The sequence below is a fragment of the Bufo gargarizans genome, chromosome 3, assembly GCF_014858855.1.
Source record: "Bufo gargarizans isolate SCDJY-AF-19 chromosome 3, ASM1485885v1, whole genome shotgun sequence".
Lineage (NCBI taxonomy): Eukaryota > Metazoa > Chordata > Amphibia > Anura > Bufonidae > Bufo > Bufo gargarizans.
In genome coordinates this window covers 602465974-602493799 of record NC_058082.1, presented here as the reverse complement: position 1 = coordinate 602493799, position 27826 = coordinate 602465974, and the positions used below count along the sequence as shown (strand labels likewise).

The window sequence follows — 27826 nt, the reverse complement described above, 5'->3', positions numbered from 1 at the left end:
TACCTTCAGATCTTCTTTGATCTTCCTGAAGGTGATCATTGGCTGAGCCTTGGCCATCTTGGCTATTCTTCCGTCCATTCGAACAGTAGTTCCCACCTTCCTTCCAGGTCTTTTAGATTTTGGTTGCCACTTCAAGGCATGTTTTTCTCTCTCCAATCAACTTTTTAATTAGAGTATGTTCTTCATCAGAACAGCATGTGAAACGACCCAATTTCCCCTGTATTTCGGATGAAAAGACACTATAACCAACGTGCAACATTTACCACCCACCTATGTTAAAAAAGGACCAAAATTAGCACCTGTTCATGACTTCACCAATTTAACTCCTCACTGCTGTTACTTTGAGCATGCCTCTTTCAATTAATGATTCAATTACTTAGAATAAGCGGCGTGCATGTCCTAATTATTATAATTTTTTTTTTCTATTACACTTAGGCTAGTTTCACACTAGCACTTAAAATCTTTTGACAGGCTGGTCCGGCAGAGGAAAAGACTCCTGGAGTTCATTGCATCCGACACTACCTTTCCCCGCCGGAGCCCATTGAGCATGCAGTGATATTTGTCCGTCCGGATCCAGGGTCGTAGCTAATGGCTCATGGGCCCTGGTGCAAGAGTTCAGCTTGGGGCCCCCCTTCCCTCAGTGCTTTGTGGCCAAGGGCAGGAAGCGCATAGCCTTCGTGCTGCCGAGGCTAAAATTGAAACGGCACTCCTGCCTCCATGCCAAATTCTTGATTTAACCCCCTTCTCTTGAGCCAGAGGTGTAACTTGACCAGCATGGATTTTCTATAATACTGGTGTCTTCTTATGCACCACAAGGGTCTTTGGGCCCCCTCAGGCTCCTGGGCCCGGTAGCGACTGCTACATCTGCACCCCCTATAGCTACGCCCCTGTCCGGATCCCCGCAGGTGCAATGCTTTGCCCCTGCCCGGCTGTGCTGGATACGATGAACTCCGCAGACTATTCCTCTGCCAGAAGATTTTAGCTCTAGTGTAAAACTAGCTTTGCAGGTAAGTTATTTGCTATGTAGAAATATCACTTTTACCAAAAACAGGTAAACGATGTGAGACTGCTATTTTTTTAACACCACTGTATATACTACTATAATGTTTTTATGTTAATGTACCTTGTAGTTTAGTATTGATGACCAGACAGCACACCGACTACTGATGAGATATCTTGTACTAACTCTTTGTCATATATTGTTTTCTAGCTTGTCATTCACAGTTTTCGACATGTCTGGACAAGGGAGGTACAGGAATCTCTGGGAACACTATTACAAGTAAGTCGTCCCGAAAATCTCTTTCCGGTTTCCTCCCACTCTCCAAAGACCTACTAGTAGGGAATTTAGATTGTGAGCTCCGAGTGATGATGATGTGTGTAAAGCATTGCGGAATATGTCAGCGCCATATAAGTGAGTAAAATAAATACGTCTCTGCCATGTTATCTTTGTATGAAATCTGTAATCATTTAAAATGACACAGGGTGTCTCACGGTGTCGAATACCGTTAGATTGTAAAAAAAGACAGATTGGTGAGATATATGCTCACATGTAGTAGTCCTGTACAACACCAGGCGGCGCGGATAACACAAAATAGAAAATGAGGCTGTTGCTGCTCCAAACCAATGTCCATCACCAGTAAACCAGAACTAGGACGGATGGCTTCACATGGGCGCTAACAGACTTCATCAGAGGAAATCCAAGATATGCTGTAAATAAGGAATTGGAGAATTTAGTGTGTACCTACACTTTCAGATGACTTTTCAGACTAGCCTGCCATGTCTTTGTACATGAGGAATGACAATATCTGGCCGTTATATGACTTGTATCTGGCAGTTTTTGAAGTTGGTTTCATCTCCTATTCTCAGTTGTTCCTCACTTGTCTGTGGGCTGTAATGACGTCCACTCATAAAATACACATAGAGATAGAAGATTCCACACTGTTTGTAACTCATTCTCTCTTAAGTACCATATGGGACGATATAGAGAAGTACTGAGCAGGATAGATGTAAGTAAGGCATGAAGGATGAGATATAACACTATTAGCTGCTCCAACCTCCCTGTCTGTGTCTGTTTGCTTGTATCTCAGTCTGCTGCTCACTTCTCCTCCCTTCTTCATTGACCTCTGTCACAGCTTGTGAGCTGACAGCCCTTCTTGGTCTCACTAGATGGAATTACCTGAAAATTCAGAGAGAATATTAGATTAGGAATCAGACCTGAAAAAAGGAGTAAGAGAGATTTTCCTCCGGTAATATTGACTCTGACAAAAAAATAATAATAAACTTATTACAACGACCAATAAGGGCCACATAAAGCAATATACAACCCATAATACGTGATGTGTTAGCCCAAGTAATAAATCATCACAGAACAATTATAATTATAAAGGCTTTTAGAGGCTACTTTTGGCTAGTGTACCTATTGGTGAGAGGTGGTTGATTGCTCTACAACGCACACAAAGACCTTTTACCCAGTTGACAAACTTTGAGAGGGGGCGCATCATTGGACTGAGAGGAGGAGGTGTCACGGAAGGTGTACAGAAAACTAGAAGACACAAAATGAAGATCCGACTGACTGGATCCAAAACTAAGGAACAAAAGGGAGAGCCCTGCATCAGACCTGGCTCTCTCCCTAACTACTCAGCCTATGCGAAAACCCCAATGGTAGATGATCGCATATCCTCGTACCTCAACTGTATAACACCTGAACACCCTATAATAGTGAGGGGACACGACCACCGGCTCCCTACACTTGATACAGAGGGAGTCAGGGTTACCTGGGATCCAGCAAACAGGAAAACACAAATGAACGAACAAAACTTATCTGTAGAAGACTCAGTAGTAGGATCAGCATGCACACGCTCCAGGAAGTAATATAAACCGCAAAGTGATGCAGTATGGGGAGGGATTTAAAGGGATGCAATCAGTGCAACTACATGACAGCTGAGAGAGGCTAACGAGATGAGAAAATGAAAGCAAAACAAAAGGAACCTCAAGGAGGAGGTTCTGAAGGACGTCTGTCAGAGCTTCTCAGATGTCTGGTGGTGACAGGAGGTTGGTCATTTCGACGAACTGCTCTCCATCTGGGCTTTTTGACCTAGCTGTTAGAAGGTGTTGGGAGCAGTGGTTACATGAGGGCATGCACACATAGCGAACAGGCTCCGGACGGCCCAGACAGATCACCAGTAGAGAGGATAGTTTGATCCGCCACCAAGAACTTTCATTGTCCACCATCCAGACGCAGATGACACCTTCATTACACACCCCTGTCTCTTGCCAGACAATTCCCAGGTCCTTAGTAGAAATAAATTTGGTGTCATGGCACCCATTACATTTCCTGCCATTTACAGCCAACCACTGTCGCTTTCATTTGTTGTCATAAACGAGAGACCTGGACTGCTACACTCTGCCCCAACTGCTGGTGTGATCATGTGAGGAGCCCTCACATATGACGGTCACTTCTAGTAGTTACAATATGGACACTAACAGCTCGGTGATATGTGCAGGACATCCCGCGGCCACATGTGTTGCCTCTCATGGAAGGCCTTTCGATTGGCATCTTTCAGCAGGATAATGTTCGCCCACACACAGCAAGGGTTTCCCAGGAATGTCTCCGCCAGATTGCAAGACTTCCTTGACCTTCCCCGTCCCCAGAATCATCAAACATCGAGCCTTTATGGGACCAGCTGGGATGCTACCTTCAGCAACCTATGAAGGTGTAAGATCTACAGGCCCAGCTGCAACATCCATGGACAAGTGTGCTGCAGGATACCATACTGAACCTGTATGTCTCCATGCCCAATCGTATCTTTTCTTCTATCCAGGCTAAAGGTGGCCCAACGGGGTACTAGAGCCTCCTTTTAATTTAACAGTTTTTCCCAAAAACTTATCCTTTCACTTAATATTTCACTTAGGCCTCATGCACACGACCGTTGTGTGCATCCGTGGCCGTTGTGCCTTTTTCCGTTTTTTTTCACGGACCCATTGACTTTCAATGGGTCCGTGGAAAAATCGGAAAATGCACCGTTTGGCAGCCGCATCCGTGAGCCGTGTTTCCTGGCCGTGAAAAAAATATGACCTGTCCTATTTTTTTCACGGCCAACGGTTCACGGGCCCATTCAAGTCAATGGGTCCGTGAAAGAACACGGATGCACACAAGATTGGCATCCGTGTCCGTGATCCGTGGCCGTAGGTTTTAGTTTCATACAGACGGATCCGAAGATCCGTCTGCATAAAAGCTTTTTCAGAGCTGAGTTTTCACTTCGTGAAAACTCAGATCCGACAGTATATTCTAACACAGAGGCGTTCCCATGGTGATGGGACGCTTCTAGTTAGAATACACTACAAACTGTGTACAAGACTGCCCCCTGCTCCCCAGTTTGAATATCATTGTGCGGCCCCCCCCTCCCCTGTTGTTAACTCGTTGGTGGCCAGTGTGCGCACCCCCCTCCCTCCCTCCCTCTATTGTTTTAATACATTGGGGCCAGTGTGCGCGCGCCCCCCCAACCCTCCCCTCCCTCCCTCTATTGTTTTAATACATTGGGGCCAGTGTGCGCACCCCCCCAACCCCCCCCCCCTCCCTCTATTGTAATAATAGCATTGGGGCCAGTGTGCGCACCCCCCCCCCCCCGATCATCGGTGGCAGCGGAGTAGAAGATTTTCATACTTACCTGGCTGCTGGCTGCTGCGATGTCTGCGTCCGGCCGGGAGCTCCTCCTACTGGTAAGTGACAGCAATGCGCCGCACAGACCTGTCACTTACCAGTAGGAGGAGCTCCCGGCCGGACACAGAGATCGCAGCAGCCAGGTAAGTATGAATCTTCTACTCCGCTGCCACCGATGATCGGGGGGGGGGGGGGGGGCACACTGGCCCCAATGCTATTATTACAATAGAGGGAGGGAGGGGGGGGGTTGGGGGGGCGCGCACACTGGCCCCAATGCTATTATTACAATAGAGGGAGGGAGGGAGGGGGGGGGGGGGTTGGGGGGGCGCGCACACTGGCCCCAATGCTATTATTACAATAGAGGGAGGGAGGGAGGGGGGTGCGCACACTGGCCACCAACGAGTTAACAACAGGGGAGGGGGGGCCCACTGGCCACCAATGAGTTAAAAACAGGGGGGGGGTCTGCAGGGGACAGTCATGTACACAGTTTTTTTTGTATATTCTAACCTGAAGCGTCTCCATCACCATGGGAACGCCTCTGTGTTAGAATATACTGTCGGAAATGAGTTTCACGATGTAGCTCATATCCGACAGTATATTCTAACATAGAGGCGTTCCCATGGTGATGGGGACGCTACAAGTTAAAATATACCATCGGATTGGAGAAAACTCCAATCCGATGGTATAACAGAACTCCAGACTTTACATTGAAAGTCAATGGGGACGGATCCGTTTGAAATGGCACCATATTGTGTCAACATCAAACGGATCCGTCCCCATTGACTTGCATTGTAATTCAGGACGGATCCGTTTGGCTCCGCACGGCCAGGCGGACACCAAAATGACTTTTTTTTCATGTCCGTGGATCCTCCAAAAATCAAGGAAGACCCACGGACGGAAAAACGGTCACGGATCACGGACCAACGGAACCCCGTTTTGCGGACCGTGAAAAAAAACGTCCGTGTGCATGAGGCCTTAATATTGTAATCACTTACATATATCATCATTGACACATAGAAAATTTTATTTTTTATTTTTTTATTGGTGCGTTATTTTTTTTGTCAATGAGTGCACTTTGCTGCAAGCTACACTTTGCTGAAACAAATACAGCTTTCAGATTTTTTTTTTTTATCTCGTCCAGCTGAGGATTCTGGGTGGAATATACACCCCATAACACTTTTCCACACACATTGTAACAGCCTGATGCAGTTTGGTGCCGAAACATGTTGCTTAAAGGGGTTCAAGATTATCTTAAAATAGCAAAACAAAAAACAGTGCATTATACTCACCCATGTTTTCCCCTGCCGCTTCCAGCGTCGTGCTTCTGTTCTGAAGTAGATATTTTCATGCACATGACTGCTGAGGCCAGTTATTGGCTGCAGCAGTGACATGGTGTGTGTGAGGCTTTACTGCTGCAGCCAGAGAGACAAACGCTGGTGTGGAGTACCAGAGTGAGATGCAGGAAGCGGCAGGGAAGAAAATGCTTTTTGGGGATTTTTTTCTGTTATTTTGTGACATTTACTGCTACTGCCTGAGTTTTTATTTCTCACAGACAACTCCTTATTTATGGCATATTGTGGATGAAAAGTCTATCAGTGCCCATGAGAAAGCTTATCTTTTTCAGATCTCTAATTCTAGAGCTCTTGAGGGCTCGCTGGTACACACAAATAATACATCAAGATGTAAAATTGAGCAGCTAAGAAGTAGATGGTAAAACCTGTCATTTCTAGGCACTATGAGAACTCCTTATTAATGTCAGTTTTCATAAATGTTGCACCTTAATGTGCATCTTACAGGGATTTTCCAGGAGAACAATATTTATGGCCTGTCCTTAAAATAGGTCATCAATATCTAGGGTTACGACCGATCAGCTTTTTGAAGAGAAGCGCAGAAGCCCCTTCCCAGACCAGTATCATCACATTCACAAGTGAATGGGCTGCCATACCAAGCACAGCCACTATACAGTTGTGGCCAAAAGTTTTGAGACTGATGCAAATTCACAAAGTTTGCTGCCTTAGTTTTTATGGTGGCATTAATTTTAGATTGTTATGAAGAGTGGTCAAATGAATTCCAATTAATTACAAAGTAATTCCTTGCCATGAAAATTACGTTAAATCACAAAAACACTATTTCCACTCCAGCCCTGCCAATCATTTCAGTTATCATCTCGTTAGCTCACAGCAAAGTATTGACAAGGCAGCTGATATCACTCTGTCATGATGATTGAATTTGGAGAGTAGACTGGTTGCTTTAAAAGGGTTGCTGGAAATCATTGTCTTCTTCTGTTAACCATGGTTACCTCCAAGGAACATGTGCAGTCATCATTGCTTCATTGCATCAAAAGGACTGCACAGGCAAGGACATTGCTTCTTGTAAAATTGCACCTTAAAGGGGTTCTCTGGGAATTAAAGGAGTTGTCTCATCTTATGAAGTGATACTTATTTTGTGTAATAACCTAATACAAGTAACTCGCCAATATACTGTATGTGACCATAATGCCTCCTGTTCTCACTTCTCCCAATTTTCCTTGTGATTTTTAAACTGCTTGTCTCTAGGGGATATGGCAACCGCTGCAATGCCTTAGCGGTGGTCGCGCTTGCGCTGTGAAAAGAGCCAAACCCGACCTTTCTGGTGGCCACCTCATATTTCCTTGAGTCTGAAGTGCCTTTTGGCATTAACCTTGTATGTGGTATGGAGCTGCCACAGTGCTGCGCCCCCCGGCTATCCTTCTGCTGAGCCGACCAAGGCTACTACCGAATGATTAATAGCCTGCGGACGTACAGGCCAGGGGAGGGAATTACAGTATTACGCTGCTGGCCTGTGCTGCCACTCATGTTAGCAGGCACCGCCCCCTAGAGCACCCGAAGTCCGGACCTGCCACGCTGAACATAGGTGAGACAACCCCTTTAAGAAAATTAAAATACTTAAATATTACTTTATTAGAAATATATTGCCAAATACCTCCATTGGTTATAATGGCTCGTTTTGTCTAGGGAGCAATCATTAGGAGAAACAAAATGGCCGCAATCCTATTAGTACAAACAAAACCTGTCCTAATCACACAGCAGGAAAAGTTACTTCAGAACACTGAGGCAATGAGCATCCTCCTCTCTGCTCTGTTTGTTGGAGATTATCATGCCGAATACAGTTTAATATGATCTTCTGCTGGACTTCATGAGGAGACATGAAGTACAGAGAGGAGGTGGGGATGTGGCTGATGAGCAGCAGCTCTTGTATGCAGTCTCCATTACCACAGTCTGTCCTGTCCATCCTCTCTGTACTTCATGTCTCCTCAGGAACTATGTTTCTACAGAAATTCAGCTGAAGACCATATTAAACTGTGTTCAGGATATTAATCCCTGCCAAGCAGAGCAGAGAGGAGGTTGAGGCAGCACTATGGCTCATTGTGGTGAAGTAACTTGTCCTCCTGTGTGATTAGGACAGGTTTTGTGTGTTCTGATAGGACGGCGGCCATCTTATTTTTCCTAATGATTGCTCCCCAGAGAAAATACGCCATTATAACTAATAAAAGGTATTTATAATAACATAATATATAAGTATTTTAATTTTCTCAATTCCCAGAGAACTCCGTTAATCAACCATTTATCGAGTCATCAAGAATATCAAGGAGAGATAATTGCTTTAAAAAAAGGCAGCAGGGCTCCTAAGAAAGTCATCCTGAGACCATTCATGTGTGATGTTGCTTCTCATCCTAGGGAGTGGGCTCACTCACACTTTTGCCTGAGAACACTGCCTTGAATAAAGAATGGTATCAGAACATCCTCCCACCCATCCAGGAGTATTTGGTGATGAACAGTACTTTTTTTCCAGACTGATCGAGCACCTTGTCGCAAGATGAAAGTGAGAACTAAGTGTCTTGGCAAACAAAACATTGACATTTTGGGTCTATGGCCAGGAAACTCCCCAGATCTCAGTCCCGTAGACAATCTGTGGTCATTCCTGAAAAAGCAGGTGGACAAACCAAAACACTGAAATTGTGATAAACTCCAAGCACTGATTAGGGAAGAATGGTTCCAGATTTGGCCCAGAAGCTGATATACAGTCGTGACCAAAAGTTTTGAGAATGACACAAATATTAGTTTTCACAAAGTTTGCTGCTAAACTGCTTTTAGATCTTTGTTTCAGTTGTTTCTGTGATGTAGTGAAATATAATGACACGCACTTCATACGTTTCAAAGGCTTTTATCGACAATTACATGACATTTATGCAAAGAGTCAGTATTTCTTTTTCAGGACCTCTGCAATTCGACTGGGCATGCTCTCAATCAACTTCTGGGCCAATTCCTGACTGATAGCAACCCATTCTTTCATAATCACTTCTTGGAGTTTGTCAGAATTAGTGGGTTTTTGTTTGTCCACCCGCCTCTTGAGGATTGACCACAAGTTCTCAATGGGATTAAGATCTGGGGAGTTTCCAGGCCATGGACCCAAAATGTCAACGTTTTGGTCGCCGAGCCACTTAGTTATCACTTTTGCCTTATGGCACGGTGCTCCATCGTGTTGGAAAATGCATTGTTCTTCACCAAACTGTTGTTGGATTGTTGGAAGAAGTTGCTGTTGGAGGGTGTTTTGGTACCATTCTTTATTCATGGCTGTGTTTTTGGGCAAAATTGTGAGTGAGCCCTCTCCCTTGGATGAAAAGCAACCCCACACATGAATGGTCTCAGGTTGCTTTACTGTTGGCATGACACAGGACTGATGGTAGCGCTCACCTTTTCTTCTCCGGACAAGCTTTTTTCCTGATGCCCCAAACAATCGGAAAGAGGCTTCATTGGAGAATATGACTTTGCCCCAGTCCTCAGCAGTCCATTCACCATATTTTCTGCAGAAGATCAATCTGTCCCTGATGTTTTTTTTGGAGAGAAGTGGCTTCTTTGCTGCCCTTCTTGACACCAGGCCATCTTCCAAAAGTCTTCGCCTCACTGTGCGTGCAGATGCGCTCACACCTGCCTGCTGCCATTCCTGAGCAAGCTCTGCATTGGTGGCACTCCGATCCTGCAGCTGAATCCTCTTTTGAGACGATCCTGGCGCTTGCTGGACTTTCTTGGACGCCCTGAAGCCTTCTTAACAAGAATTGAACCTCTTTCCTTGAAGTTCTTGATGATCCTATAAATTGTTGATTGATATGCAATCTTAGTAGCCACAATATCCTTGCCTGTGAAGCCATTTTTATGCAACGCAATGATGGCTGCATGCGTTTCTTTGCAGGTCACCATGGTTAACAATGGAAGAACAATGATTGCAAGCATCACCCTCCTTTTAACAGGTCATGTATGCCATTTTAACCCAAACAGCCTGGCATAATGATCTCCAGCCTTGTGCTCGTCAACATTCTCACCTGAGTTAACAAGACGATTACTGAAATGATCTCAGCGGGTCCTTTAATGACAGCGGGATTAAGTTAATTTTCATGGCAAAGAAGGACTATGCAATTTATTGGATCACTCTTCATAACATTCTGGAGTATATTCAAATTGCTATTATAAAAACTGAAGCAGCAACTTTTCCAATTTCCAATATTTATGTAATTCTCAATGCACAGCATGCAGGGCGAATTGCCGAAGTCTCGTAAAAGAAGGGTCAACACTAGAAATATTGCATAAACTTGATGGATTTATCAATAACAGTTAACCCTGTCAGGACCGGGCCATTTTCAGTTTTTTCATTTTTTATTCCCAGCCCTTCCAGCGTCATTTTTATTTTTCCGTCCACATAGCCGTAAGAGGGCTTGTTTTTTGCAGAACAAGTTGTGCTTTCTAATGACACTATTTACTGTTGCATGCAGTATAGTGGGAAGCTGGAAAATAGGGTAGAATTGCCACATTTATATAGTTTTACTAGCTTTGATACAAAAAAAAATAATGAAAAACGTTGGAAAAAAATTAATTTTCTCCATCGCCATATTCTGACCGCAGTAACTTTTTTAATATTATTCCACAGAGCTGTTTGGGGGCTCATTTTTGGCGGGACAATCTGTAGTTTTTATTAATTATTTGTTTAGTTAGTGTTTTGGAGTGTTTCTGACTTTTTGATCATTTCCTTATTAAATATTTTTGTGTAGGGGAAGTGACAAACAAAGGTGACTCTGCAAGTTTTTTCCCCCCCCATTACGCTATTTGCCGTATGGGATAAATATTTTTATATTTTAAGTTTTTAATAGTACGGGGGTTTGGCACACTGTGATGCCTATCGTATATATTTTTTTTCTTATTATTGTTTTATTTTATTTATTTTTTAAACTTTTTTTTTCTTTTCTTTATTGTACAGTTTTTAAAACTTTTCATAGGGAACTTGAACGTGCGATCATCACATCACTTGTCTCATACACTCCAATGCATTAGTATTGGAGTCTATGAGCATTTCACTATGCTCCTCCCCATAGCTGCGGGGATCCTCCAGAGGGACCAAGGCTGCAGCAGGGAATGAACGGCTCTCCGATTGCCATTAGGGGGAGCCGTTCCAGCCTTGGAAACACTTTGCTTCCAGGTTATTGACCACGGCATCTGAAGGGTTAAACAGCAGGTACCCGAGACCTATGGCAGCCCCTGCGCTTCCGAGCAGGCGCCATATTTAACTACCCGACATCCACCGTGTATTTACTGGGTAACGGTCGAGTAGGGGTTAAACTTATGAAATGCTTATTGTACTTCAGTATACCATAGAAACATCTGACAAAAAGATTGAAAAACACTGAAGCAGCAAAAGTTGAGACAGTCTCAAAACTTTTTAGCCTCGGTCCCATGCGTGGTGAACTATGAGGAGACAGCAGTGCTTCAAAACGCTGATCGTGGGGGTGCCAGGTGTCGGACCCCCGCCAATGAATCTCCTGGAAAATCCCTTTAGTGTGTGCATTTTACCTTTCTAGTAAGGGACAATTTGAAAATTGGGGGGAGTTGCTCAGGGGATACTGTATTTGGTGTTTTAAAAAATACATCATAGCCCAGAAACTGTTCGATGGTGTGGTAAGAGCATCTCTTTGCCTATATGTAGCCTCAGACCGCAGTACCTATTCCACTATGTCAGGATTAGCGAGACTGTCTATGAGACATGTACTTTTCCAATATAGGCTTTCATTACCAGCCCGGTCTTGCCCAGATCTAGTGTATTTTTATTTTTTCTTGAAGTCTTCCCCCCTTTCCCCGATGCCTAGATGAGTGCTCCATAAGTGTCAGAATCAAACACATCCCAGTGTATGAAGCTGATTTACAGCCATCAGATCTATCTCCGAGCGCCTGAAAAGGCCGAGCGTCTCCCCAGCTGTATTTCTGTGACAGCAAGTGTCTCCTGAATCATAAAAATGTCTCGCGGAGCTCGCGTTTCTGAAGGTTAAATATTTGCGCTTGTTTACTTCTATCATAAATGTCATTTTTAGAAACAATAGTAAAAGAAAACTATGGGAAATATACAGACATCCTTCTGACTTTCTTGTGAGGGGGTTTGTCCTCTTTATCCATTTAGCAGTGTGTTAGTAAGAACATGTAATGGTGGTCCCACCCCATGGTGATGTCATGCTTAAATTAAGTCTGTACACTGTTATTTAGTAATGCTCTAGTGTAAATGCTGCAGTCAGTCAGTCAGTCCATAGTCTAGTGTAAATGCTGCAGTCAGTCAGTCCATAGTCTAGTGTAAATGCTGCAGTCAGTCAGTCCATAGTCTAGTGTAAATGCTGCAGTCAGTCAGTCCATAGTCTAGTGTAAATACTGCGGTCAGTCAGTCCATAGTCTAGTGTAAATGCTGCAGTCAGTCAGTCCATAGTCTAGTGTAAATGCTGCAGTCAGTCAGTCCATAGTCTAGTGTAAATACTGCGGTCAGTCCATAGTCTAGTGTAAATGCTGCAGTCAGTCAGTCCATAGTCTAGTGTAAATGCTGCAGTCAGTCAGTCCATAGTCTAGTGTAAATGCTGCAGTCAGTCAGTCCATAGTCTAGTGTAAATGCTGCAGTCAGTCAGTCCATAGTCTAGTGTAAATGCTGCAGTCAGTCAGTCCATAGTCTAGTGTAAATGCTGCAGTCAGTCAGTCCATAGTCTAGTGTAAATGCTGCAGTCAGTCAGTCCATAGTCTAGTGTAAATACTGCGGTCAGTCAGTCCATAGTCTAGTGTAAATGCTGCAGTCAGTCAGTCCATAGTCTAGTGTAAATGCTGCAGTCAGTCAGTCCATAGTCTAGTGTAAATGCTGCAGTCAGTCAGTCCATAGTCTAGTGTAAATACTGCGGTCAGTCCATAGTCTAGTGTAAATGCTGCAGTCAGTCAGTCCATAGTCTAGTGTAGATGCTGCAGTCAGTCAGTCCATAGTCTAGTGTAAATGCTGCAGTCAGTCAGTCCATAGTCTAGTGTAAATGCTGCAGTCAGTCAGTCCATAGTCTAGTGTAAATGCTGCAGTCAGTCAGTCCATAGTCTAGTGTAAATGCTGCAGTCAGTCAGTCCATAGTCTAGTGTAAATGCTGCAGTCAGTCCGTAGTAATGGGGAGTGGCCTCTGCAGAGGGTTGACATTATTTGTCAGAGTCCCTGGGGGTGAGGATGAGACATGAAGTGGCCATACTGTGTAAGAGATGGTGGTGGGAACATAAAAGGGCCGGTCTCTGGTTAGAGGGGACTGATGAAACAGAAAGGGGCACAGTGTTCTCAGAGGAAAAGCGTCTCTGATACCGTGGTCATTTGTGGTCGGCGTTATTGCCGATCACAGACATTAGTTCCAGGTGTCTGCTGTTTATGGCAGGTAACCTGTTTGAAGACTTGACTCCTGCCATACATGTACAGCAGAGGTCAGGATGCGGTTAAATAACAAGCCCTTTCAAGTAAGTAATAAAAAGCCATATTCATAGGTACCATAAAGAAGCAATTAAATATATAAGGGATCACTGATTGCTGACCACCAAGTTAAAATGGCCCCTAGTCTAATCTAGCAATGTTTGAGACGCACCGAGAAAATACCAGATTTGGGTGGGATGTGAATGAGAGTAATAAGACCTGCCTGTCCTACACCTGCTCTCGCCATGAATTATATCCTCCACAATAAATCTCTTTTCTGTCTTTCCATGTTGCAGAGAAGGCCAGGCTATTATTTTTGTCATTGACAGCAGTGACAAGCTCCGAATGGTTGTGGCTAAAGAAGAGCTGGAGACCCTTTTAAATCACGCAGGTAAGATTGCTGTGTGCCCCCCTCCCCCCGCTTTACTCTCGTCAGACACTTTAGAGAAACGCGTCTTGTCAGGGTGCTGACGGCTGCTACTGAAGAGCACTCAGCTCAAATGATATATGTCAGCAGTTCAAATACCTAAAGTCTTTCGTGACTGATTTTAATCTCGGTCTCTTCAGCTGTGACTGTAATACATTTCAGCTCAGAATTCGACTCGTCCTGATGTATCATGGTGCATCTATGGAGTCTTGAGATACATTCACGTTCTAGAATCAGGTCGTGTAGGGCCTTGTGTCACAGGTATAAAGAGAACCGGTCACCAGTGTCGTCTGTCAGCAGCATGTCATAGAGCAGGAGGAGCTGAGCAGATTGATATATAGTATTATATAAATCTCCTCCTGCTCTATAACATATTGGTGACGTCATAGAGCAGGAGGAGCTGAGCAGATTGATATATAGTATTATATAAAGCTCCTCCTGCTCTATAACATATTGGTGACGTCATAGAGCAGGAGGAGCTGAGCAGATTGATATATAGCTCCTCCTGCTCTATAACATATTGGTGACGTCATAGAGCAGGAGGAGCTGAGCAGATTAATATATAGTATTATATAAAGCGCCTCCTGCTCTATAACATATTGGAGACGTCATAGAGCAGGAGGAGCTGAGCAGATTGATATATAGTATTATATGTAGCTCCTCCTGCTCTATAACATATTGGTGACGTCATAGAGCAGGAGAAGCTGAGCAGATTGATATATAGTATTATATAAAGCTCCTCCTGCTCTATAACATATTGGTGACGTCATAGAGCAGGAGGAGCTGAGCAGATTGATATATAGTAATATATAAAGCTCCTCCTGCTCTATAACATATTGGTGACGTCATAGAGCAGGAGGAGCTGAGCAGATTGATATATAGTATTATATAAAGCTCCTCCTGCTCTATAACATATTGGTGACGTCATAGAGCAGGAGGAGCTGAGCAGATTGATATATAGTATTATATAAAGCTCCTCCTGCTCTATAACATATTGGTGACGTCATAGAGCAGGAGAAGCTGAGCAGATTGATATATAGTATTATATACACATATTGGTGACAGGCCCCCTTTAACTAGGATCGCCCCTTTACAAGAAAGTTGAAAAAATAGAAGGTGATTGGATTTCCTAAGTTATGTTCTGTTTATTAGCATATTTTATCATCTCGGGTGAATTTACAGAATAAGCCGTCATACAGCATATTATGTGTACTTGAGTAATGACCGTATTTCCAACCGCAGTGTTACCCGTACCATGCATTTTTCCATTTTTTTTATTTTTTTTTAATGGGTGCCTCCTGCTGTGGTGTTCTCCTACTCCCACAGTCCTGTGATTCTGTGTTTGGTTATGTTTTCATCCTGCACATGCCTGTCCCACAGATGGTCTCATAGAAGTGAATGTAGCAGTGGTCATGCCACTCCATTTTCAAGGGGCACCCTGGGATCTGCACCAGCTACTAGGTGGCGTAGATTTCAGTCATCATTTACCGTATTTTTCGCCCTATAAGACACACCTAGTTTTTAGAGGAGGAATATAATAAAAAATATATTTTTCATCAGAACTCAGAACCGCCATTTGAATGTCCCCCAATCAGACCTCAGGTCAGATGTAAGTAAGACCCCCCCCCTTTAGACCTCAGATCAGACCTCCATAAGTCCCCCAATAAGACCTCAAATCAGACCTCCATGTGAATGACCCTCATGCTCAGATCAGATAATAAAATCAACTTACCTCTGCTGCTCCGGACGCCGCTCCTCACATCCAGCTCTCTCTTCCTGTTCTTCCTGCTGCTAACTGTGCTGTAACCCGACTCGCGCAGCGCGCCCACGTCCTTACGCTATGCACAGTCACAGCACAGTGAGAGGTCGATGACCAGAAATTAGTGAGTACAGAGCCCGGGGAGCAGTGCATTTACCACTTCCCATTCCACCTGTACTAATGTCCGCTTTGATATTGGAGGCACTTATTAGTATTCGCCCCACAAAAAATATTCTAATATATTCAAGCCAGCACCTGGATCTGAATACTTTTGTAATTGTATGTAATTAAACATTTAGCATATCCACTGAGTTAGGCCTCATGCACACGGTTGTTGCCGTATTGCGGCCCGCATACAGAGGGTTCGCAATACACGGGCACCAGCCGTGTGCACCCCGCATCACGGATGTGAACCCATTCACTTTAATAGGTCTGCAATCCAGGAGGTGCGGAATGGAAGCATGGATCGGAAGCCTCCCACCGCAAAAAAATAGAACACAATATTTTTAACGGTGTGGACGTATCACGGACCCATTCAAGTTGATGATGAACGGATGTTGCCTGTGCATTGGGGACTCCAAATTGCGGTCCCCAATGCACAGAACGGCCGCACTACAATAAAATGTGTCTGTATGGCGCCGCCTGCTGTTTTTTTTCTTATTTATCTGTCCTTTCTCACTGAGATGGCCGCACATGCCCAGTTTTATCCCTCAACTCTCTCCTGAGAGAGCTCCTGCAGAATAGACACGGGCTGGTTCTAGCTTTGTTAGAAAGAGATTGTCATAATCTATATGATGTCTGATTTTCATTTTTTTACTTTAGTCATGGGACAACCCCTTTAAATGATGATAATTGTGCTAGGGGGAATGGCCCTACCCACACCATGCCTCCTTTTCAGAAGGGGTGGTGTAGAAACACCACTTGCACCTAGATTTAGGTGTAGCAGTGTTTAAAAAGTTGCAAACGCAGGGTTTGTAACTTTTGTTTGCTAGAAAAGTGGCATGGGGGGATCTTATCTCCCCCTTTGTGTTTAGCTGCAGCCTAAAAACTGGTTAAATGGTTTCTGTCATGAGAAATAACTTTATGTAGCTGAGCGATGTGCTAATGTCAGCAGTACATAACAGTGTGCTTTATAACTCCCTGCCTGACGCCGTTCTCTTTAAAATAAAGACTTTTAAAATATGCTAATGAGGGACAAGCATTCTCGTCCTGCGGTCCTTCTGTTCCCCCATGTGCGGTGCCGCAATCAGTGGCAGGAATGTCAGTAACAGCCAGATCCCTGCTGCATCCACCAGCATCGGTGATAATGCCGATGCCGGTGGATTAACCCCTCATATGCCACGAGGACCATGCTTATCTTATGCGACTTTTTAATAGAACATGCATTTTTTCGTAAAGATGTGCGACTTTTGTAAAGCCGCTTACTGAAGGATAAACTGTTATCGTCAAACCACATTTATCACCGTATTAAAGGACCATTAATAAGTCTGACTTTGGACATATGTAAAAGTGGAGTAAGATGTAAGTGTAATGATAAATCTGTCCCTATGGCTTTCAGAATATGGAGACACTAAAAAATATATTTTTTTCAAAAATGCTTTATTATGTAAAACTGAAACAAACGTCATATTTGGTATTGTCGAGTCCGTAACAACCTGCTCTATAAAAATACCACATGACCTATTCTGTCAGATGAACACAGTAAAAAAAACTGTGCCAAAAAAGCAATTTTTTTGTTACCTTGCCTCACAAAAACTGTAATATAGTGCAACCAAAAATCATATGTACCCTAAAATAGTACCAACAAAACTGCCACCTTATCCCGTAGTTTCCAAAATAGTGTAATTATTAGAAGGGGTTCATCAGGGGGTCTTCAAATGTGACATGGCAACTTAAAATTATCCCAGTGAAATCTGCCTTCCAAAAACCACATGGTGTTCCATTCCTTCTGCGCCCTGCCGTGTGCCCATACAGCAGTTTACGACCACATATGGAGTGTTTCTGTAAACGACAGAATAGGGGTAATAAATATTAAGTTAGGGTTGTTTCGGGTATCGAACTTTCGATACCCAATCAATACTTTTATGCCAGTATCGATTCGGTATCGGGATGTTTGTTTTTTCGGTACTATACTGCGCTAGACTGCACTCCTCTTATATGACAATATGTCCTGTGCCGCTCTCAGCAGACAGTGGAGAAGGTGGGAGGAAGGGACAGAGGGAGGGAATCCCTCCTTCCTATGACGTGGCCGCTGTTAGACAAATGAAGTGAGCGGGTTTTGAAGGTGCCCGCACCACTTCCAAGGTGCGCCAATTAATGTTTGGCTATTAATGAAAGCAGGAGGAGGGACAGGGGTGGTAATAAAGTCCTCCTCCTGAGGACTCCTCCTCCTGAGTGCATAGCTCACTGTCGGCCCGAGCCCCAGCCCCAGAGTCAGTGCCCTGGACCCCCAGCATAGAAGGTACCCCACACCCGCACAGTGCAAGTCTAGAGTGATTAGCCTGCCTCAAAATAAAGGCAGCCAGCAAGATTGGGGTTAATGTGACTCATTAACCCCAATCTTGCCACTGCCATATTTTAAACATGATGGGGGTCCCTTATTTTTAATGTCAGACTGGGCACATTTGGACTGCACCCCATGTGCCTCACATTAATAGTAAGTGACCACCAAAGTAGTGTACCATCTCACATAATGGGCAACATGGGGTTAATGTTGGGGTTGAGTTTGTAAAACATAGAATAAATGCTCCAGAATTTTTTGCCTAAAGAGGAGTCGGGCAGGAGAGGTGAAGGCTTCTCATTAGTATTGTTACATAAATTCAATATCTAACTCTGACAATCTGATATCTGGTGCAGGTTTTTCTGTTTAATTCAATAAATGTTTTACGTTTTAAATAATCAAAAGGCTTTTTTGTGTTTTTATTTTATTTTTGCGTGGTATCGAAAGGTATCTAGTATCGCAATACCTTTTTATGGTATCGAAACCGAATCAAAATATTGGTATTGAAACAACCCTCTGTTAAGTTTTGTTTGGTTACTGGAAAAAATGGATTAAAATGGAAAATCTGCCAAAAAAGTGAAATTCTGAAATGTCATCTCCATTTTCATTTAATTCTTGTGGAACACTTAAAGGGTTAACAAAGTTTGTAAAATCAGTTTTGAATACCTTGAGGGTGTAGTTTCTAAAATTGGGTCATTTATGGGTTGTTTCTATTATGTAAGCCCCACAAAGTGACTTCAGACCTGAACTGGTTCTAAAAAAGTGGGTTTTTGGAAATTATCAGAAAATTTTCAAGATTTGCTTCTAAACTTCTAAGCCTTGTAACATCCCAAAAAATAAGAAAATGTCATTTACAAAATAATCCAAACATGAAGTAGACACATGGGGAATGTAAAGTAATAACTATTTTAGGAGGTATCACTATCTGTTTTAAAAGCAGAGAAATCGAAATTTAGAAAATTGTGAATTTTTTCAAATTTTTGGTAAATTTGGTATTTGTTTTATAAATAAAAATGACATATTTTAACTCAGATTTACCACTGTCATGAAGTACAATACGTGAAGAGAAAACGATCTCAGAATGTCCTGGATAAGTAAAAGCGTTTTAAAGTTATCACCACATAAAGTGACACACGTCAGATTTGCAAAAAATGGCCTGGTCTTTGAGGTGAAAATTGGCTGGGCCCTTAAGGGGTTAATAGTAAAATCTGTTGTCACTGACAGCTTGCGACATAATTAGAATGAACCCGAGAGCCTCATTTCTTTGCGCCTTTTGTTTTGTTCATCTGTTCGTGTTTTGTCCTTGCAGTTTTATTTTCGCACTCAAGGGCTGATCCTGTAACAAGTCTGAGCTACCTGAGCAAAAAGGTTCCATTTTATTAGTTATGTACAGGTGTTACACAGGTGTGTGCAATGGCCCACTTTACCTTTTTGTCATAATACCGTTTTATTCTACAGTTTTTTTTGTTTGTTTTTTGTTTTTGCTTTATTAATGCTGAGAGAAATGTTTTAATATATGCAAATGAGCCTCTAGGAACAACGGGGGTGTTGCTGTTACACCTTGAGGCTCTCTCTGCAACTGCCTCTCCCTCTCCACTTTGATTGACAGGGCCAGGTGTGATCCCGTTTTCACTGCCTGGTCCTGTCATTTCATGCTCCGATGCTCCACCCTGCGCAGGGCAAGGGCTTTTTCTTTGCTACCAGTGACGTACCAGACTTCTCTTAGGAATGCTAGGCAGAGGCTTCCGCCTAGCAGTGAGTCCGGTGACGTTCTCGGCATAAATGGGCGGTCCTCTAACGCTGTTTTACAGCATGCTAACAAAAAGCTGTCGCCAGCAGTTAACAAACAGCTCTTGGCCCTAGCTATGCAATGCAGGGCAAGGGGGAGCATCTGAGCTAGAAATGCCTGGACACTCCACTCATACAGCCTAAATGAGTGAAGTGGAGCTCATGTCCGGGTTCAGCTCTGAACCCAAACAACACTTTTTTAAATTTGGCCAGTAATGCAATCTACCTAAAAACAAAAAAGTTAAGATGGCCCAATCCACTCCCCTTCCGGTCCCTTGCCGGAAAACTTCTAAACTGGGTCCTGTGCACTTCTGCACCCAGTCACTGGCCTCAATGTTGGCAAGTCCTCAAGCATCACGTGACCCAATAGTGATGTTGCTCCTAGGGACACATCACTGCTGAGGCCAGCAATGGGCTGCAGCGGCGCACATGACCTCTTTTGGAAGTTTACTGGTCGGGGACTGGAAGGAGCACAGATTGGGCCCTCATTGTGGGAATGGATCGGCGGAGAGCAGGTGAGTGCATTGTTTTGTTTCGGTACAGCGCATTTCTGAGCAAATTTTAAAGGGGTTGTCCAAGTTATATTTATTGATGACCTATCCTCAGGATAGGTCATCAATATCAGATCGGCGGGGGTCCGACACCCGGCACCCCCTCCGATCAGCTGTTTGAAGAGAAGGTGTGCGCGGTGTCAGCGCTGCCTCCTCTTTACTGTTTACCTTCTAGCCGTTGCATCTGCAGTGGTGAGCAGGTGTAATTACACCCAAGCCTTCCTATTGAAATGAATGGGACGGCTTGGGTGTAATTACACCTGCTTACCACTGCAGATGCAACGGCTAGAAGGTAAACAGTGAAGAGGAGGCAGCGCTGACACCGCGCACGCCTTCTCTTCAAACAGCTGATCGGAGGGGGTGCCGCGTGTCGGACCCCCGCCGATCTGATATTGATGACCTATCCTGAGGATAGGTCATCAATAAATATAACTTGGACAACCCCTTTAAAGGGGTTATAAAGCTGGACAACCAACTTAAAGGTGTATTTCCAGCTTGGACATTTATGTAGAAGAGAATCACTCTGTTACTGCAACCAATGATACTCTGTATAAGGCCTCATGCACACGACCGTTGTTGTGTCTGTTGTTCCGTTTTCCCTGATTTTCTGCGGACCCATTGACTTTTAATGGGTCCGTGGAAAACTTGGCTAATGCACCAATTGTCACCCGCGTCCGTGATCCGTGTTTCCAGTCCGTGAAAAAAATATGACCTGTCTTATTTTTTTCACGGACTTTCCTTCATGTCTGGTGATCCTCCAAAAATAAAGGAAGACACACGGAAACAAAAACGGAACCCCTTTTTGCAGACCGCAAAAAAATACTGTTGTGTGCATGAGGCCTAAGTACTATGAATTCTTATGTTAAAGGTCATCTATCAGCAGATATGTACCCATGAACCTAGCTGACCTGGTGCCAGTTTTTTATAGGTACAAATCTGCCTTTGGTCAGCGGTTGCACAGTACAGGGGCACTTTGCGTCTTGCTTCACTACAAAACCTGACGTCAATGGGACACACACTGGTGACAGGTTAATTAAAGACTGGTTTTAGTGTCTGTTCACACAGCCATTTAGTCCTCCTTACTGTGGTTTGATGGTTTTCTGTAGGTGCCTCGCAAGCATTTAATGAAGCCGTTTCTTAGTGAATAGTTTTATGACTACTTCTGGTGTGTACGAGACAAGACCCTCGGGCCGGCTAGACAAAGTGTTCATAAAATGACAGCTGGCACCTGGATTCTGGGAGTCATTTCTGATGGTGCCCATGGATACACATCTCCTCCGGCTCCATAAAGATCTTATATTCTGAACATTTATCAACCTCCTCTGGAGTCATGTTACTTTGTTTATTGCTTTACTACTATATCTGATTATATTAGGCGAGGACATTTGGTTCAAGGAGCACCAGTCCCCAAAACATATATTCTTCTATGTTTGCAGCAATTGTTTTAGACATAGAGATTATGGGGGAGATTTATCAAACTGGTGTAAAGTAGAACTGGCTTAGTTGCCAATAGCAACCAATCAGATTCCACCTTTCATTTTTCAAAGGAGCTGTGATAAATGAAAGGTGAAATCTGATTGGTTGTTATGGGCAACTAAGCCAGTTCTACTTTACACCAGTTTGATAAATCTCCCGCTATCTGTCTATCTATCTCTGTAATATCTACCTATTCTATCTATCTATCTATCTATCTATATACAGTGGTCCCTCAAGTTACAATATGAATTGGTTCCAAGACGACCATTGTATGTTGAGGCCATTATAACTTGAATAATCTGTTTCAAAGCTCCAAAATGTCATTCAAGATAAGAGAAAATGAAGATTTAAGAAAAATAAGCAGATAACTAAGAAAGATAAAACACCTCCTTACATCACAGTCAGGAATAGCTGCTAACTAGTATCTCCCCAGCTATATATTAGCACTATGTGAAGGCTACCCTTTTTATATTATTACATATCCATTACACCCCTCCTGAACGCCAGCCATTCATTCCTGAACGTCAGTTGACTGTCTATAAATATTCATGGGGCGATGGCCGCTATCTGGCCCTCTTAGGGTCTGATAACCTTGCACATGGACCTTCTCTCAGAAACGTACATTTTCCAGCGTACATCTCCAGAAGCCTCTGACGTGTGCAGCTCAATACTCTTCTGGTGTATACTGGGCGACTAATATTGAAACATAATGGGAATATGACCCTAGGACGTACAATATAGCTTCTTCAAAGTCTACTTTCGCACTTGCGTTCAGAGGATGTCAATACTGGAATTAAATTGATCCGTTTTGATTTTGCACGTCGGGATGCATCCGTTCCGTTTGGATGCGGTTGTGTAAAATCAAAACAGAAAAAAAAATCTATCAGTCATTAAATACACTGAAAGTCAATGGGTGACGGATCCGTTTTTTTTAGGCACCATTGACTTACATTGTTTTCAGCGCCGGATCCGCTTGCAGCGCATTTGTGTCCGATCACAAAACGTAATATGGCCAGAACGGAAGCCATCCTGAACCAATCCCTTTCCATTCAGAATGCATGAGGACTAAACGGAAACTTTTTTTCTCTGCCGGATCTCAATACCGGAAAACAACGACGCAAGTGTGAAAGAGGCCTAAGTGTTTGCAGATTGGTCTGTGATATAACGTTGCATACACTAAGGCCTCATAAATACAGTGCTGCCTAGCCATGTACAGAAAGCTGTACGGCAGCACATTGTACTACGGAGGTTCGCCGTACGGCCTCCATATTCCTGCATGCGTCACCATATTATGAGATAATGGCTTTTTTCACTGCTTTGGCTTTTTCCTCTCATTTTCAGAATGCAACAGAAAAAAAAAACCAGTGTCTATGAATATGGAGGTAGAGATGGGTCTATAAGTAGCAGTCTCACTCAGCTGTGCAGCAGATCCACACGAGGAACGGCCCTATTGCTATTTGCATACTACTTATATTTATATACTACTTATATACGTTTTTTATGAAGTTGCGGAAACCCCATTCACATGCAGCAGTTTTTCAATAATTGATTTGGGTTTGGCACAGAATTTGCGCCGAAATCCGTAACTCATACATCGGGTAGGCACATAGCCTTAGATTCACTCGGAGGCAGGCATACCCCCATACCTTAATAAAATGTCCAGAAAAGCATCTCAGCACTGTACTGAAAAAGTAAAAACAGCATTTAACTGAATACTCAGCATTAACACTATGGGTAAAGCTGAAGCTTGACACAATGGTGTCATTTAAAAACAATTTAATGCCTTTTCTTGGCCTAAAAGATGCCTGTGTGCGACAATATTTGTTGCACAGGTGTTTTTTACACCGCATTTGACATAAAGGAGTGTCAAGGTAGTGGCAGGGGCCGGGACTACCGCCCCAGCAAATTAACTTTACGCCTGGGAAAAAAAGCAAAAAAAAATAAATACTCCAGCCAGGGGCCGCCATAGTTTTTCCGACAGGTGCACCGACTGCCGAAGATGCACCTAATTTATGATCAGGCACTACCGTCAAAAAATGATAGTCTTAATAAATGTGTTGGTTTTGCCCAGGATGTTCCTTTAATTGTCACGAAAGATGGTGATAGAGGTTCTATACAGTTTTCTTACTGACGATCTATCCTTTGGATAGGTCAGCAGCGTCTGGTTGGCAGGGCCCGACAACTGGGACCCCCGCCGATCAGTTGTTTGAGGATTTAGCAGCGCTCATGCCAGCCTGCCAGTGACATCACGACTACTTCATGTGACCAGCCCAATTTAAGGTCTCGGGTGTCGGACCCCGCCCTTCCATCATCAGTAAGAAGAAGAAGAACCCCTTTAATTGTTAAGCTCTACATTCTCAATCCATAGTGGATTAAAGTGGAACTATACCGTATTAAAAGGTGCCACAAAGTTGTCAGTGAGCAGTCTTCATAAATACACCCCACAGGCAGTGTAGATAGGAAGGACTATATGTCCTCAATATCTAGTTTATCCAATGCTGCTTGTTAACTGCAAGCAGAGTGACTGGTTCGAGAAGGCTAAGTCTGAACAACAAGTATTGTTGAATTGCAGCCTGCGGGACGGATATCACATAAATATAGGAGCACTTTAAATGCCGAAGCCAAAATTGGCGCCTGATTCATGGAAAGAATTTTGTTTCCTCTTTCGGTTTTTCGTGATGTAGGTTTGAGCTCCCCACAGGTTCGCATTATTCCACCGTCTACGTTAATGATACAGTTAAAGTTTTCTACTGCACTAAAACGTGATGTGCCCGCTCCGCTTCCCCTTAGGACTGCATTTACAGGCTATTAGCTGACATCGCCAATTGAAGAGCGTGCACAATGTTTTGGTCATCTCGCTGGAAAGTGAAAAATCAGAGGAACCTGCTGCTACTGCAATTCTGGAATGTCCTTTTCCTAGCAGCTAATCTACCAGATCAGAAATCCCTAGCAAATAATAGAAGTTGGGCTATGTCAAGAGATAGCTAGAATGGAGGTTATAACCATGTGTGTATTAGAGATGAGCGAATCGATTCTACAAATTTATAATTTATCCCCGATTTCTCAAAAATTTTGGACTCTAACAAACCCACATTTTTGTTATTTATTTCTGACGAATCCCATGTTATTCACATGCATACTAGGTGCTCTTGTAATGAGAAATAGTACTTTCCCAGACAATTCATATACACTTAGGTCCATAAATATTGGGAAATCGACTAAATTCTAAAATTTTTGGCTCTATACACCACCACAATGGATTTGAAATGAAACAAACGAGATGTGCTTTAACTGCAGACTGTCAGCTTTAATTTGAGGGTATTTACATCCAAATCAGATGAACGGTGTAGGAATTACAACAGTTTGCATATGTGCCTCCCACTTGTTAAGGGGCCAAAAGTAATGGGACAATTGGCTTCTCAGCTGTTCCATGGCCAGGTGTGTGTTATTCCCTCATTATCCCAATTACAATGAGCAGATAAAAGGTCCAGAGTTAATTTCAAGTGTGCTATTTGCATTTGGAATTTGTTGCTGTCAACTCTCAAGATGAGATCCAAAGAGCTGTCACTATCAGTGAAGCAAGCCATCATTAGGCTAAAAAAACAAAACAAACCCATCAGAGAGATAGCAAAAACATTAGGCATGGCCAAAACAACTGTTTGGAACATTCTTAAAAAGAAGGAACGCACCGGTGAGCTCAGCAACACCAAAAGACCCGGAAGACCATGGAAAACAACTGTGGTGGATGACCGAAGAATTATTTCCCTGGTGAAGAAAACACCCTTCACAACAGTTGGCCAGATCAAGAACACTCTCCAGGAGGTAGGTGTATGTGTGTCAAAGTCAACAATCAAGAGAAGACTTCACCAGAGTGAATACAGAGGGTTCACCACAAGATGTAAACCATTGGTGAGCCTCAAAAACAGGAAGGCCAGATTAGAGTTTGACAAACAACATCTAAAAAAGCCTTCACAGTTCTGGAACAACATCCTATGGACAGATGAGACCAAGATCAACTTATACCAACTGTTCATAATCCTAAGCATACCACCTCATCATTGAAGCATGTGGTGGTAGTGTCATGGCGTGGGCATGTATGGCTGCCAATGAAACTGGTTCTTTTGTATTTATTGATCATGTGACTGCTGATAAAAGCAGCAGGATGAATTCTGAAGTGTTTTGGGCAATATCATCTGCTCATATTCAGCCAAACGCTTCACAGTGCAGATGGACAATGACCCAAAGCATACTGCAAAAGCAGCCAAAGAGTTTTTTAAGGGAAAGAAGTGGAATGTTATGCAATGGCCAAGTCAATCACCTGACCTGAATCCGATTGAGCTGCATTTCACTTGCTGAAGACAAAACTGAAGGGAAAATGCCCCAAGAACAAGCAGTAACTGAAGTCAGTTGCAGCAGAGGCCTGGCAGAGCATCACCAGGGATGAAACCCAGCGTCTGGTGATGTCTATGTGTTCCAGACTTCAGGCTGTAATTGACTGCAAAGGATTCGCAGCCAAGTATTTAAAACTAAAAGTTTGATTTCTGATTATTATTATTATGTTCCATTACTTTTAGTCCCTTAACAAGTTGGAGGCACATATGCAAACTGCTGTAATTCCTGCACCGTTCACCTGATTTGGATGTAAATACCCTCAAATTAAAGCTGACAGTCTGCAGTTAAAGCACATCTTGTTCATTTCAGTTCAAATCCATTGTGGTGGTGTATAGAGCCAAAAATGTTAGAATTGTGTCGATGTCCCAATATTTATGGACCTGACTGTATATTGCCAGGAAATCAGTGCAGCATACTAGGCTCTCTCTCTCTCTGTCGCTCCCTCTTTCCCTCCTAGGTCACCAGAGAGTGTTATATTTCCCACTTTACACTATAATAGACATACAATATATATATAAGGACACCCACACTGGAGCGGAGCAAACGCCATAGCCTAATGTCTGCCATAGGTGATAACTTCTATCGCGAGCATTTAACCACAGCATCTGAAAGACAGTATGGTCATTTGATGCAAGGTGAGCAGGTCACCACTGTGGCCTGTGATTGGCTCCAGCAGTGTTCTGATCTCAATCACCAGTTGAGGGTCCATTCACACGTCCGTTTTTTCTTTCCTGATCTGTTCCGTTTTTTCAGGAACAGATCAGGACCAGATCTGGACCCATTCATTTTCAATGGGTCCTGGAAAAAATCGGACAGCACAATGTGTGCTGTCCGTTTCCGTTGTTCCGTTCCGCATGTCCGTTTAAATATAAAACATGTCCTATTCTTGTCCTGAAAAATCGGATCCTGGTACAATACAAAGTCAATGGATCCGCAAAAAACGGATGACATTCGGATGTCATTCCGTATGTCATCCGTTTTTTGCGGATTCCGTTCCTGGAAACACATAACAAATATTTTTTTTTTTTTTTTTTTTTCAATTTTTTTTCAAAGAAATCCAAACAACTTTATTTGATTATTGAAATGTATACATGTTTCCGTTTTTTGCGGATCCGCAAAAAACGGATGACATACGGAAACATTTTCAGGAACAACGGATCCGCAAAAAACGGACCGTTTTTCAGGATGAAAAAAAACAGGACGTGTGAATGGACCCTAACAGTTATATCACACATAGCTGTTCTGCTCCTTTTCACAAATCCTTTGTCACACTAACCCAGTTTTGGTAGTAATATCTAGGAAAGGTTTTATTTTTATTTTTTTATTTGTTTTGTCCTATAGAAGCTGCTTCCGCTGTTTATGCGCTGCTCCCAATCCCTGCAGGTCCCATAACCACTGCACCCACTCACTGGCCTCATCAATCACATGTGCTCGGGTGGCATTTCACTAACAGTGTTTGGCTGAAGAGGTCAGGAAAAGAGGCAGCGGTCTTAAAATGGTGGGA

General features: G+C 43.3%; 1 protein-coding gene and 1 long non-coding RNA gene across 3 annotated transcripts in view; one reads left to right on the top strand and one right to left on the bottom strand.

The window, feature by feature from the left end:
• Window positions 1–27826, top strand: part of ARL6 (ADP ribosylation factor like GTPase 6) — a 178568-nt gene that overhangs the window by 113658 nt on the left and 37084 nt on the right. For both annotated transcript variants that reach the window (XM_044284495.1, XM_044284496.1), the window contains exons 4-5: window positions 1211–1279; window positions 13726–13820. In XM_044284495.1, coding sequence (XP_044140430.1) covers window positions 1211–1279; window positions 13726–13820 — 164 coding nt within the window. The remainder of the gene's footprint in view (window positions 1–1210; window positions 1280–13725; window positions 13821–27826) is intronic.
• Window positions 1522–27826, bottom strand: part of LOC122930846 — a 71508-nt gene continuing 45203 nt past the window's right edge. The window contains exon 3 of the long non-coding RNA XR_006388180.1: window positions 1522–2176. This is a non-coding gene — a long non-coding RNA (uncharacterized LOC122930846). The remainder of the gene's footprint in view (window positions 2177–27826) is intronic.